Source organism: Tarenaya hassleriana, unplaced genomic scaffold (assembly GCF_000463585.1).
Source record: "Tarenaya hassleriana unplaced genomic scaffold, ASM46358v1 Cleome1, whole genome shotgun sequence".
NCBI classification, from domain to species: Eukaryota; Viridiplantae; Streptophyta; class Magnoliopsida; order Brassicales; family Cleomaceae; genus Tarenaya; species Tarenaya hassleriana.
In genome coordinates, this window is record NW_010960187.1 from 5,851,191 (window position 1) to 5,865,726 (window position 14,536).

At 38.0% G+C, this 14,536-nt stretch overlaps 5 protein-coding genes and 1 long non-coding RNA gene across 11 annotated transcripts in view; 2 read left to right on the forward strand and 4 right to left on the reverse strand.

The window, feature by feature from the left end:
* The first annotated feature begins 2,421 nt into the window (after positions 1-2,421).
* On the forward strand, positions 2,422-4,334 carry LOC104813979 (AT-hook motif nuclear-localized protein 26). Of its 2 annotated transcripts, none has more exons than XM_010541834.2 (2): positions 2,422-3,909; positions 4,004-4,334. In XM_010541834.2, exon 1 carries the CDS (start codon positions 2,898-2,900, stop codon positions 3,897-3,899), a length of 1,002 nt encoding a protein of 333 aa, XP_010540136.1. In that variant the 5' UTR covers positions 2,422-2,897; the 3' UTR covers positions 3,900-3,909; positions 4,004-4,334. The 2 variants fall into 2 exon arrangements, with proteins under 2 accessions (XP_010540136.1, XP_010540129.1); XM_010541827.2 differs by having other exon boundaries at positions 2,422-2,790; positions 2,896-4,334.
* Positions 4,335-8,497: 4,163 nt separating this feature from the next.
* LOC104813994 (zinc finger A20 and AN1 domain-containing stress-associated protein 7-like) lies at positions 8,498-10,024 on the reverse strand. 2 transcript variants are annotated; one of them, XM_010541852.2, is made up of 2 exons: positions 9,803-10,024; positions 8,498-9,328 (listed from the first exon to the last, which is right to left on the reverse strand). In XM_010541852.2, exon 2 carries the CDS (start codon positions 9,291-9,293, stop codon positions 8,790-8,792), a length of 504 nt encoding a protein of 167 aa, XP_010540154.1. In that variant the 5' UTR covers positions 9,294-9,328; positions 9,803-10,024; the 3' UTR covers positions 8,498-8,789. The 2 variants fall into 2 exon arrangements, with proteins under 2 accessions (XP_010540154.1, XP_010540147.1); XM_010541845.2 differs by having other exon boundaries at positions 8,558-9,331; positions 9,803-10,023.
* A 1,233-nt stretch (positions 10,025-11,257) lies between these two features.
* On the reverse strand, positions 11,258-12,278 carry LOC104814018. The gene is made up of 4 exons (XR_771845.1): positions 12,189-12,278; positions 11,925-12,002; positions 11,631-11,754; positions 11,258-11,508 (listed from the first exon to the last, which is right to left on the reverse strand). It is a non-coding gene; the product is annotated as an uncharacterized LOC104814018 (long non-coding RNA).
* LOC104814010 (protein LITTLE ZIPPER 1-like) lies at positions 11,750-12,335 on the forward strand. The gene is made up of 2 exons (XM_010541861.2): positions 11,750-11,987; positions 12,077-12,335. Exons 1-2 carry the CDS (start codon positions 11,884-11,886, stop codon positions 12,315-12,317), a joined length of 345 nt encoding a protein of 114 aa, XP_010540163.1. The 5' UTR covers positions 11,750-11,883; the 3' UTR covers positions 12,318-12,335.
* A 134-nt stretch (positions 12,336-12,469) lies between these two features.
* Positions 12,470-14,316, reverse strand: LOC104814025. The gene is made up of 5 exons (XM_010541874.2): positions 13,830-14,316; positions 13,368-13,446; positions 13,162-13,230; positions 12,804-12,969; positions 12,470-12,704 (listed from the first exon to the last, which is right to left on the reverse strand). Exons 1-4 carry the CDS (start codon positions 14,288-14,290, stop codon positions 12,862-12,864), a joined length of 717 nt encoding a protein of 238 aa, XP_010540176.2. The 5' UTR covers positions 14,291-14,316; the 3' UTR covers positions 12,470-12,704; positions 12,804-12,861.
* A 24-nt stretch (positions 14,317-14,340) lies between these two features.
* Positions 14,341-14,536, reverse strand: part of LOC104814036 (probable sodium/metabolite cotransporter BASS6, chloroplastic) — a 3,091-nt gene continuing 2,895 nt past the window's right edge. For all 4 annotated transcript variants that reach the window (XM_010541883.1, XM_010541890.1, XM_010541891.1 and 1 more), the window contains one exon: positions 14,341-14,536. The gene's annotated coding sequence lies outside the window, so the exon portion shown is untranslated.

Genomic DNA, 14,536 nt, shown 5'->3' on the forward strand with positions numbered 1-14,536 from the left:
CACCCCTCTCAAACCTCTCTCTCTCTCTCTCTCTCTCTCTCTCTCTCTCTCTCTCTCTCTCTCTCTCTCTCTCTCTTGTGAGAACTTTGATTTTGAGATTGTCAGCGCCTTCTTCGCGTCATCTTTCTTGTTCATCGCGCTCTCTCCAACGTGTATATGTATATGTATATGCATATGTACATGATCACATGTGTCTCACTTTTCCTCTCTTTGTAGATCTCACTCTCCCCAAGTTCCGTCTCCTTTTTACTTTTGTTTTTCCACCACTTTGGAAGATAGAAATTAATGACACATTGGATCATTAATGATCCAGCTATTTATAACATGAAATGTGAATGTATTTCACCAAAAAAAAAAGTTTTTTTTTATACAAACGAAAACTCGATATACGTACGTATGAAATATCATATTTTTTTTTTCTGATTTTAAGGATCGTGTTTTTTTTATGTTAATTGTTATTTACGCCGTAAAAACTTGGACATTTGATTTGGTAAGTAATAACTATAGTCGGTTGGTTTTGGTTCAATCAAATGTGAACTATGCACTTTTTTTTAATCATTTATCATTTGATTATATATATATATATTGTCCGTGTTTTAGTGTTATTTGAACTATGTAAATAACCATGTTTCTTCATTTCATAAATTGATAATATAATAACAAAACCCCATTCAAATCATTTTGAATTTTTTAGAATGCAATACAATATATACAACCGCATTTAGATTAGTTATGGATATACACCCATATATAGTTTTATTTGATTAATATTTACATTACTTGGGGTCGTGCTTCCAATCTATATATAGATAATTTTAATTAGCTGTACGATACAAATTTGTACCAACTCATTCGAGTGTCCTCGTAAACCAAATCCCGATACCTTCGCACCCTTTCGCATTTTCTCTCGAATTAAACACTACGCAATCTTGAGAATAAGAAGACCATGTGTTCAAAGATGAATGGAAGTCGCACCCTGATTTTTTTTTAAATCTAATTAAAAAAAAAGTCGACCATTAGTCCTTTTTATTGAAAATCTATTGCATATCACATCTAAATTATACTCTAAACTAAATTATAAAAAAAAAAATCATACGTATTCATTGGATCTACTATTTGGTTTCAAACACAATTTTGCGTCAATATTTCAAGACAGTGGCAGAAATTGAATTGGAATACGTATAATAATATTACCCATGTTAATCAATTTCTAAATACATTGATGATATTTTGTTCTGAATTTTTCTGGAAAATTATGTGTATATATATATATTATTCATATATTTATTGCTTCCTTACACTCTTCTTTTGTTTGATACGCTCTGAACTTATTATTTTTTAATTCAACACGCCCTTGCCTCAACTCTTTTTTTTCTTTCTAATTTTCTCTAATATAGGTACCAATTTAATATATTTTTTTTAATTTGCTTCCCCTATATATCATTATATATTATTATTCGACATGGAGTAATTGAATATAGAATACACTATGACCCGAATTTGGGGTGCTATCATTTAGGATATGAAGAAATTTGTTAAGAATAATAGAAAATATTATATGTTATATTTCATTATTTTGAAATATATTATAATAAATTATGTATTTTGATCATCCGGTATATGTGCTTTCAACGGGGATTTTTTTTTTTTTTGGACCTGTCACTTGTTAAATGTGTTGTAGATCGAAGGTTATTGATTTAAGCTTCCCATAGTAATAAAACTATAGCGTGGCTTTTCAGAGACCGTAAATTGGCCGGACCATAAAATATACAAATTCGGTAACAAAATTTGTGATTTATTGGATATGAATATAATGGTACAGCTCGATCGGAAAGTACAGACGTACCAAATAAGAGATACAATGATTTGTCTGCACAATGTGTGTGTGTGTGTATATATATATATTAATAAACTCTATATAAAGGTTATACGGATTGAGTGCTATAAAATGAAATAGTTGCCTTATTTTACTATGAGGCTCGTCTTTCATTACACACACACACGCGCACGCAATATACACACATGTTTTGTATAATGCTATCTTATGTTAAGCACTGTACCATGCAATCCCATTATATAAGTACAAAACTTTTTGAATTGAGCAGTTCTTGGCATACATTATTCGCAAAACATCAGAACTATTATTTTTTGAATTGCCTACATGATTAAATTATGGTATATATGTATATGATGTATATATATATATTGTAGCTTATGAAGTAGGGATTCAATTTTATAATCAAGAACCCACAATTCAAAAGTAATGCGCTTTAAACAATGCCATCGAGTCATGTTTCATTGTTACTGATGACATAGTTTACCCACTTCCATGTGATGTATATATTTGTATCTACACACATGCGCATATATATATATACACACATATATTGAGATGTATATGAGTAGAGAGAGAGAGTGAATGTGTGGGGACCAAAGCACCGCCCAGATATGAAGCAAGTCTCTAGCACAAAAATACAAAAGCCCATCTCTTGTTCTTTGTCTCGGGACTACTTGCCCTAAACCTACCAATCAAAAGCAAAGGCACCAAAACCATTAAAGAAGAATAAATAAAACCCAGGAGCCCTTTTCACTTTCCAAATTTCACTTCCAACTCAATATCCTACAAATGTTATAGAGAGAGAGAGAAACCCTATATACAACTATAGGAGGAAGAAGAAGATGATGAAGAAGAAGAAGATCCAGCTTGGAATTTTCTTGTGAAACATTACTCTCCCCCTTCTATCTGTCATCAGAGCCCTTTGCGAATTCATAGAAAAAACACAACCATTCGTACAATTCTTCCTCTCCGATCTCATCCGTTCGCTTCTTCACTCCCTTTGTATACATATATATATATATATATATATCTGCATATCGAATTATATGTATATGTAGATATGGATCCGGTGCAATCTCATGGATCAAGCTCTCTTCCTCCTCCGTTCCACGCACGAGACTTCCAATTACATCTCCAACAGCAACAGCAACAGCAACAGCAACAGCAACAACAGCAACAGTTCTTCCTCCATCATCACCATCAGCAACAGCAGAGGAACTCCGACGACCACGAACAATCAGGATTAAGCCGCGGCATCAAGATCGACAACGAAGAGTCGAGCGATAACATGGACAACCTCGCCAACAGCAGCAGCGAGGGCAGAGAGGTCAATTTACACGGCGGAGGAGGAGAAAGCGGCAGCGGCGGCGGAGGCGGCGACCATATCACGAGAAGGCCGAGGGGAAGACCCGCCGGATCTAAGAACAAACCCAAACCGCCGATCATCATAACGCGCGACAGCGCAAACGCCCTGCGAACGCACGTCATGGAGATCGGTGATGGCTGCGACATCGTCGACAGCATGGCGACGTTCGCTCGACGCCGTCAACGCGGGGTCTGCGTTATGAGCGGTACTGGGAACGTTACCAACGTTACTATCCGTCAACCCGGTTCACCTCCCGGTTCGGTGGTAAGCCTCCATGGCCGGTTCGAGATCCTCTCCCTCTCTGGTTCGTTTCTACCTCCTCCGGCTCCTCCCGCAGCCACCGGTTTGAGCGTTTACCTCGCCGGAGGTCAAGGTCAGGTCGTCGGCGGCAGCGTCGTGGGACCGTTGGTTTGCGCGGGGCCAGTCGTGGTTATGGCTGCGTCGTTTAGCAACGCCGCGTACGAGAGGCTTCCGCTGGAGGAGGAGGAGATGCAGACGCCAGTTCACGGCGGTGGAGGAGGCGGCAGCGGTGGCGGTGTGATGGGGTCTCCGCCGATGATGGGGCAGCAATCGTCGAACCAGCAGGCGGGTTTGGCGGCTATGGCGGGGGGGCTGCCGCCTAATCTTCTTGGCTCGGTTCAGCTGCCGCCGCCACATGATCAGCCATACTGGGCCACCGGAAGACCACCTTTCTGATCGAATTTCGGTCTGTGGAATTATATATGTATACACACTCATGAGCGTGGCTATATATATGTCCTTATTTACAATACATTAAGAGGTTAATCACTTGATTATAGAGAGGGCTTAATTGAGATGATGGTGACGATGTGGAGAAGACGGATTGGCGATTTGAAGAATTCGAGCTTCACGGTATGATTATGGATCGACATTTTCGTAGATGAAACAGGTTCTTTTGTTTTTGCTTCGTTTAAGTTCGTAGATGAGCTTTTTTCTATGTTGAGTTGTGTAAGGTTTTAATTTCACTGTCTTTTAGGGTTTTTTTTATATGAATTTGATGGGTAGTTTCGTACATTTGAGATGGTGTTGTTCGATCTAAGGATCGCTGTTTTAAACAATTTCCCTTGTTACGTTGCGTTCTAGTTCCAATTCAATTCCTATGGTTTCTCTCGTTAGAGATTGAATGGTGCGTTTCCCGATTTAATCATATGTTATGTATATGGATACACGAGGATGTATAGATAATTAATTAACCTATGATTACAATACAATTCGCAGGAATGTTAACCAGATATATATATATATATATATATATAGGTTCGTCACTTGGAGATTTGTATATGAATAATGTAATACACGACCTAATTTATCCTTATTATCATGTTAACGATAGGCATTGTACGGTGTATAGATGCTATTATGTATCATTTTGATGCAAGCATATATATATATAGTATCTTAGAAACTTTCCGAAAATAGAAATGCTAAACTATTAGATGCCAATTATTGTTGGTGAAAGTTTTTTTTTTAAAAAATATATAGAGTAAAGATGGTTTTATGATGGAAATTAACCTTAACGAATGCATGTCTGGTACGATTGAATCTCAATGAGAAATCTTTATAGCGCATGATTACCTCATGTGATAATGTAAATCTATTTAGATAAATCATATATACAATATATTTACCATCGCATCTTTATACATTCTCGGTTATCATTTAAATTATCTATGTACGAGGATTCGTGTATAAACAAACAAGACACAACAAAGGTATACCGTAAAAATATACATGTCATCCTAAAACACAATGAGATGCATAATCTTATGGTGATTATGAAATTGCGTTTTAAGCTTTCCATAATTCCGCATTGATTATTATTCAATATATATACACTGGGCAAGTCCCAAGCCTAGTTGGTAACATGACAACCCCTCCTTACACAAGGTAAGATGTTCGATTCATCATATGTCAAGCTTCTTCTGAACCGGTCAGATTCGGCTGGTTTACCTTTTCGACATGGTTTGCCGGCTGTTGCGTTGGACCGTTGAGTTTATTGTCTGCGATATAGCGTGTCATTCGTCCGGCCTTATGAGGTGTGAGGCGTTGGGAAATCCGACCAGAAGGGTCGGGGGCGGGTTCCCATCGTTAATATATATATATATATATATATATATATATTCGTTTGTAAGGTGGATATGGTGAGTGAATTTGTGTGCATTTCTATACATGTAAAGCTAGTAACTACCGTTGGTGTATAGAGGGCTGACAATACAAACAGCGTGGGCTTTTTGTGCATGTTTACACACACACACACTCTTACATATGTATGTAGGTATATATGCGACTATGAACTTGTGCATTTACGCGATACCTTAACATTGGAAAAATATATACATACACATATTATATGCGCGCGTGTGTGTGTGTGGGGGGTATATATATGTATGGACAAGGAGACATTAGAGCTTGCTCAGCTACTGGTTCACACGTGCACTTGCTCTGAATACCATGCCCCGCTCGGGGGACACCCGTACATGTATATATATATGTATGTATATGCATTTTTATAGTTATGTAAAACAACATTTAGTGGATCGTAGTTTTGGTTGGAAAACGATAAAAGGGCAATGATTTGGCATATGACTAGCCCCCGCCGATGATGGGGCAGCAATCGTCGAACCAGCAGGCGGGTTTGGCGGCTATGGCGGGGGGGCTGCCGCCTAATCTTCTTGGCTCGGTTCAGCTGCCGCCGCCACATGATCAGCCATACTGGGCCACCGGAAGACCACCTTTCTGATCGAATTTCGGTCTGTGGAATTATATATGTATACACACTCATGAGCGTGGCTATATATATGTCCTTATTTACAATACATTAAGAGGTTAATCACTTGATTATAGAGAGGGCTTAATTGAGATGATGGTGACGATGTGGAGAAGACGGATTGGCGATTTGAAGAATTCGAGCTTCACGGTATGATTATGGATCGACATTTTCGTAGATGAAACAGGTTCTTTTGTTTTTGCTTCGTTTAAGTTCGTAGATGAGCTTTTTTCTATGTTGAGTTGTGTAAGGTTTTAATTTCACTGTCTTTTAGGGTTTTTTTTATATGAATTTGATGGGTAGTTTCGTACATTTGAGATGGTGTTGTTCGATCTAAGGATCGCTGTTTTAAACAATTTCCCTTGTTACGTTGCGTTCTAGTTCCAATTCAATTCCTATGGTTTCTCTCGTTAGAGATTGAATGGTGCGTTTCCCGATTTAATCATATGTTATGTATATGGATACACGAGGATGTATAGATAATTAATTAACCTATGATTACAATACAATTCGCAGGAATGTTAACCAGATATATATATATATATATATATATAGGTTCGTCACTTGGAGATTTGTATATGAATAATGTAATACACGACCTAATTTATCCTTATTATCATGTTAACGATAGGCATTGTACGGTGTATAGATGCTATTATGTATCATTTTGATGCAAGCATATATATATATAGTATCTTAGAAACTTTCCGAAAATAGAAATGCTAAACTATTAGATGCCAATTATTGTTGGTGAAAGTTTTTTTTTTAAAAAATATATAGAGTAAAGATGGTTTTATGATGGAAATTAACCTTAACGAATGCATGTCTGGTACGATTGAATCTCAATGAGAAATCTTTATAGCGCATGATTACCTCATGTGATAATGTAAATCTATTTAGATAAATCATATATACAATATATTTACCATCGCATCTTTATACATTCTCGGTTATCATTTAAATTATCTATGTACGAGGATTCGTGTATAAACAAACAAGACACAACAAAGGTATACCGTAAAAATATACATGTCATCCTAAAACACAATGAGATGCATAATCTTATGGTGATTATGAAATTGCGTTTTAAGCTTTCCATAATTCCGCATTGATTATTATTCAATATATATACACTGGGCAAGTCCCAAGCCTAGTTGGTAACATGACAACCCCTCCTTACACAAGGTAAGATGTTCGATTCATCATATGTCAAGCTTCTTCTGAACCGGTCAGATTCGGCTGGTTTACCTTTTCGACATGGTTTGCCGGCTGTTGCGTTGGACCGTTGAGTTTATTGTCTGCGATATAGCGTGTCATTCGTCCGGCCTTATGAGGTGTGAGGCGTTGGGAAATCCGACCAGAAGGGTCGGGGGCGGGTTCCCATCGTTAATATATATATATATATATATATATATATATTCGTTTGTAAGGTGGATATGGTGAGTGAATTTGTGTGCATTTCTATACATGTAAAGCTAGTAACTACCGTTGGTGTATAGAGGGCTGACAATACAAACAGCGTGGGCTTTTTGTGCATGTTTACACACACACACACTCTTACATATGTATGTAGGTATATATGCGACTATGAACTTGTGCATTTACGCGATACCTTAACATTGGAAAAATATATACATACACATATTATATGCGCGCGTGTGTGTGTGTGGGGGGTATATATATGTATGGACAAGGAGACATTAGAGCTTGCTCAGCTACTGGTTCACACGTGCACTTGCTCTGAATACCATGCCCCGCTCGGGGGACACCCGTACATGTATATATATATGTATGTATATGCATTTTTATAGTTATGTAAAACAACATTTAGTGGATCGTAGTTTTGGTTGGAAAACGATAAAAGGGCAATGATTTGGCATATGACTAGCAGGGAAATGAAACGTGTGAATCGATGCAAATGCTCATATATGTACATTTGTAATGAATCTAATGATGATCATGCAATAATAAACACATAGTTATATATGTGAATGGATGCATGTGTGTATGAATGCATATGGGAACAAAATATTTGCAAAAAATTTATTAGCAACAACCATATAAGACCGTTTCATGTCATAGTTAGTATATTTACGTTCAAAAGGCAACAAAGGGAATCAAAAGCGTCGAATGTGTTTGACATAAATTGATGGGCTTCAATGTTTGTGGGCCTTGTCGGTCCATACTGATTTTTCAAAACACGTCATCACCATACAAATATTGTCCATTTGTACGTTAAGCAGCGGAAGCATTCATTCATTATAAGCGAATGGGAAATTTGAAAAAAAAATCTCAAACAAATATATTGATATAAAATTTCCAATAAATATATGAACTCTTATTGACTTTTACATTAAATCCTTAATTGTTAGACGGTTTTTAATTTCATAGTGATTTTTTATAATATTTTAAAAGTTTAAAATTTCATTTCATTTTTAAAAAGTAAACTTAAAGTATAATATTAAGTGTATTTATTCAAGATTTTTTTCATATATAAATTCGTATATACATGAAAGCACCAATAATTAATGGTGCGGTTCCTTTGTTGGAATTGAAGCCCCAAAAGTTAAAAAGCCATGAACAAACCCTCCCCTTGAAGAGAGTCGGTATATACAACAGGCACTCGTAAGGTATAATAGTTCCAAGAATTTTAAGGAGTGAATCCAAGGAATAAAGCCACGACAAGCCAACATTTCACTTTACGACGGAACCAAACATCAAACTCAAATCACCCCCTGAAGTTTGTCCAAACGGACCAAATGCGAGGAAGAAAGGCAACCCAAATGCTTAAAAGAGATTCAGATCCTCTGAACTTTATCAGACTTGACCAATGGATTCGCCTTCGCGATAGCATCACGTCCAGCTTCTTTGAAGTCGAAGCTACACTCGTGCTTCTCAGGGTATCTGTGATCGCCACAGAACGTGCTACCGCATTTGCACTTGAACCCCATGACCCCGACCTTCTTATTACAGCTCGAGCACCGGTTGGACGGATGTCTTGGTGGCTCGTGCTTGTCAGCCGCACCAGGGGTGGCCGTCGGTTCAGTCCCATTGACGACTGCTGCTTCTGCAGAAGCTGGTACTGGTTTTGCAGGCTGTTCTGGCGTTAGGAGCGACGGCTTGAAGGATTTCTCGACGGCGGCTTTGGCAGCGGCCTTCTGGTCCTCCATGGCTCGGAGATCCCTGTAACATTTTGAGCAGAGGTTCATGTTGGATGGTGACCCGAAGAAGCCGCAGCCATTAGCGCAGAGCTTTGGCTCCGACGGTGGGAAGCTCGTACTGTTGTTTTGCTCAGAGCCCATCTTAGTTTGAAGTTCCTTTCTTCTAATTCTCGATCCTTCTGAACAAAGAACAGAAAAAAAAATCATCTTTTTTTGTACGACAAAATCTTTCAGATTGTTAGAAAACATCGGACTCGAGGGTTAAATCCCCCAAGGAAGGAATCGAAATGTTCATGATTGAATCTCGACCACCGAAATGATTCATCCGATCACGGCTATCTGCAGAAGCTCATACAAATTCATACCCTTTCACATCACAAAAAAAGGAAGCACAAAAAAAAAATCTAGAGAAATTCAATTCACACACCGAATCCTAAGATTCTTTTCTGCCTCGGATGCGATGTGAAATGTTCGTGAAATCTAAGTGGGAAAGAGAACCCAATACTAATAAACATTCCAGGAATTTCCCTGTTTTCTCCGGCGAAATCCACGATATTATAATGGTGGTTCGATCAACAAACAGTGTTAAACATAAAATTTGAAGTCCCATTCATCAAAGAAGCCAAAGACGCAAGGCGAATTAGATTCACCTGTCGGCTCCGTTCAAGGAGACTTTCCTCCAGAACCAAAGCTTCTCGCGATTTCCCGAAGAACTTGCCGAAAATTTAATGAGTTTCTTCGCCTCCTGAAGAAGAGCAACGAGAATTCTTCGTCGGAATTTAGGTATTTTTTCTCGATTAAATCGGAACAAAACCCTAGTTTCAGAGAGAGAGGATGCCTGCTGATACAGGTGTATGTATATAATGTGTATGACGCAAGGCTTCCATTTTTCTTAATCAGTAAGACGGAGAAAGGTAGGCAGGTGTTGATGGATGATCCCTAGCCGTCCGATGCTTAGTGCCGACGTTGCTTGACGTCACTATCTAATGATCGAACGGTAAACAGAAGAACGGTACCAGGCGTAATACTTCGTAACTTTGGAGGCGTGTTATAAGTCGGCATTTTCTTTTTCCTTGTCCGTTTTTTACATTTTTTTTGGGCATACATAATTATTTACTTTTCTTTCATCTTAAAAAAAGTAATTTCCATTGTCGTTTTTTTTTTCAAGATTGTGACCATTGGCATAAATTAATATTATAATTTTTTTTTCTGTAAACAATGCGGTTAAGACAAATGAAGATGATTGGTTGGTTTGGTTATGCAATAATGGAGGAGGCATTATTGGTGGAAACTATGAGAATATAAAATATGCTCCTTCTACCTTACCTAGCCTACCATTTTTTTTTTATGTGAAAACAAATAAAAACCCGAAAAATAATATAAAGCCAAATGGTAAAAAGTAAGGGGGGGGGGTAATATTTACATGCTCTAAATATGTTAAAATTAATCTTTATTATTTAAATTAACATTATATATATAAATACTTTACAATAAAATTAATTATTTATACACGTATAATTACAATAAAATCAAACTATGTGATCTATTTTTCTATCCTATTATTAAAAATTCCGATAATAAATATTAGTATGCGCTTATTATACTTTATTATATTAGAGACCACACTATCCAAACATTATATTAACCATAATTTTACCAAAATCCGAAATCCACCAAATCCTACGACCTTGTGAATAAGCCATACGTCAAAAACGCATATTCACTTGCATAAAAAGTAAATGTCTAACGCAATAATGGAAAAATGAAATAATAACAATAATATATGTCAATGGAAGTCGCATAGGAAACCACTGTCCATAATGCTAGAGATAATTCTTAGTCCAACCGATTTGGTCGAATAGAAATTTTCATTCGAGGGCCCAAAAGAAACATAGAAACATCAAATATGGTTTTATTCAATAGTTGATGACGATGATGATGGGCACATAGACATGCATATATGCACATATATCATCATCATCATGATCATCATCATAACCATTGAGACCCTTAGATTTTGCGTCAAATGAAGCATCATTAGAACCCCATATAATTGATTTGCCCACCTTCCCACCCCAAATGGTCCCAAACCCCAACACTAGAAGTTGCAAAAAGAAAGTGACTCGAAGCATTTTAATTCACATACATAGAAAGAACAATGGATTGCATGCTGCTTTCACTTTCTAACATCAGACGTCTTGCTGTTTTCATGCCAAGTGAAACTGTTCTTATCAGTAACTTACAACTCTATACCCCACAGGAATGCAACAGGATCATTCATCATCCTTTAAATAGATGAGCACGTGCATCTCAGGTTCTACTCAAAACACAAATCTATCTTGACATCCGATCAATCCTGTAAGGGTTAAATCCTCAAGCCATTGAGTTTTGATCCGACAATATGCTGAATCTGATAGTGTAGACATCCGTCGAATGTATGATGTAAAGTTTGAAGCTTTTATCTTTGAGATAACATACCTTCCATCTCATTGGATGTCTCTGGAGAGCCCATCAACATGTGCATAGCCTCCCCATAGCTTCCCCGTGCAATATTCAGTCCAAACTGCCATTATTACCACTTCCCATTCCATCCCAAACCGATCTGGATAACATCAAAATATGTATATAAATGCGGCAGTAAGGGATTCATGCTACAGATATCAGCAATCTCTACCAAAGATTGCACCTTTACTTCACCCGCTTAGAGTCAAGGTGAGAAGAGCAGAAAAACATGTGCCCAAATGTTCAAGACTATACCCCAACTCATCCTACCTTTGCTTGCAATGGAAAGTCTCGGTTGAAAAGACCAAGACTTCAGGTTTATAGGCTGTCCAGGTATATCTCGTAACTCTACACATACGTACGAGTTTAGCAACGCCCATAAATGTATGCAACTGTTGCTATATTTGTACATGCTTTTGCAGGAGAAGATGTGCAGAAAAAGAAGTAGAAGACATGGAACTTAAAAACCTGAAGCTGTATCTGAAGAACAAAGGTATCATGGAAGAGAACGCAAAGTTAAGGAAAAGAGCTAACCTTCTCTACCTAGAGAATTTAGGGTTGATGTCTGAGATGAAGAAAAAGCTTCTGCATTCAGGTTCAGGCCATGTGTCTACACTCTTGAACTCCCCTTTGGAGCCAATGGCAGAAAAAATCTTGCACTAAGCAAAAAAAAAAAAAAAAGAAGCAAAGCTCTGTCTTTTTCTTTGGTTAGCTGAATCTTTACCCCAACCGCAAATAGAGTTTCGAGAAGGTGATGGATCTTCTGTAATCATCCCAAGTCAATGGAAATGACTGATAAATACCAACACCAGATCTTCTCAAGAAAATACACTATGGTTATACACTATAGTTACACAAGAAAATACACTATGGTTATACATACGTTGCTCACGCTCGAGAGCTACGGGAAAGAAACACATTTTTGAGCAATTCTATAGAAAATACTAACACCAGATCTTCTCAGTAGTTATACAGAGACAAACCGCTTTTCTCATTAAAGTCCAGTTGCTTCTCTTGCCAACTGAGAAACTCAAAGCTGCAATCCGAATCCTGCATTTGCAATAAGCAAATGACAGGTAAACACTTGGAACAGCAGTCTCATGTTTTTTTTACTTATTCATACTAAGAAGAGTAGTTTTTTTTTTTTACCCCCATTCATACTAAGTAAAGAACCAAATTTCCGTTCCCGAGCAAAGGCATACGAGTCTCATGGTTTCTCGGTGACTTCAGTGGTTGATTTGTTGATGCGAAAGGCAGCAATGCACATTGTCATGTTACCTATCACAGTTAGTGCTGCCTGAAGCGCCACCAGCACCTATATAGCTCACCATTTCAAAATTTTATCTATCACGGGTAATAAACATCAAAATGATAAATACGCAAAAAAGAAGGCAAGATTTTTTTATTTTTCTGCGCCAACCGAGTTCTTCCATTTTTAGAAGGAAACTTATATGATACCGCGAAATACAAATATGTCCTAACATAGGGAAGAGATCAGAAGTTTTACCTCAAGAGATTCAGCATTGTAAAAGAAATGCCAAGTGCAAGCACAAAGAGCGCCACCAAGAAGAGGTACCTGAATAAGATAATCCCTTTATATAACATTCTCTTCTTCTAGATAGAACTAGAAGTTGTAAAAACGGGAGACAAAGGCTTCCCAAGAAATCAAACATGCTTAAAAACATATATCAGAGTACCATAGAAACAGCTCACCATCCCCCATGAGAGACCTTTCCACGCCTCGTAGCCCTTTCTTTCCCCATATCTCCACACCAAAACCATAGCAGTAGCCCTGCACAAGAATTTAAATATCAATACAAACATCAGAGGAACAGCACCAGCAGACAGAGTAGTTACACTTTCTTGTTTGTTAGATCTATCTACCGTTGATCTCAATCCAGGAACCTAACTCAAGGACCACTAAGCCAAACACATTTTCCCTTTTCATGAACACGTATGCATTGGTTAATATGAAATTCTCAACCTTTGACCAAAGCTTACCGTGTGAGGAACAGAAAAAGAAAAGCTTTCAGGCGAAACCCAGAAGCCCAGACGGCTCTAGCATCACAATAGATGAAATGGACGCAATTTCAACAAAGAACTCTCCATGGATTCTTCTATTTCTAATTAAAATCACCAAAGACATCATGAGAAAAGGAAAGGGATGGATCAAACCATTCGACAACACTGGAAACATGTACGGCCCAGGTGGGGAGAGACAAAGCATTTGCCGGTTCGCTTAGCTGAAGTGAACCCACCACCGGAAAATCCGTCGCCGCCGCAGCAGAAGCTGGCTCCGCGGCGAGGAACACGGCGGCGACCAGTCCGGTACCGAGAAGACCCGACAGCGCAATCGGGTCATGGATTATGCTCTGACTCAGGATTCGATGTACGGGTCGGCTCGGGGAAATGGCTGCTGAAGAAGACTGGTACGATGAACAGGCCCGGAACGGAATTCGCAGGCGAATGGGTTCTGCGGAGCAGAAAAGAAGAGTGGCTGTGGTGGTGATCGCCATGGCTAAGGTTTCCCAAAGTTCTTCTCGGTTTACGTAAACCGGATTTCGTGATGAGCTACCTTTATGTTCCTCTAGAAAATTACCAAAAAAATTACATTTTTCCGAAACAAAACAATCCATTTGAACAAAAAAATCAAAGAAAGAAACTTTTTTTTAGGGCAAAGACAAGGTAAGAAGCAGGAAGATATCAATCATATGTTTTGGTTCTTACAAATTTGCTTTGATTATTCCATCAAAGAAAAAGGAAAAAAGAATAAATGGAATACGGAATTATTGGTCTAAATCCTAAACCATACATCAAAGAAAAGCGAAATGCTAATAGATAATATTTCCTGCGGAGACATCTACATAAATATCCACTGCTGA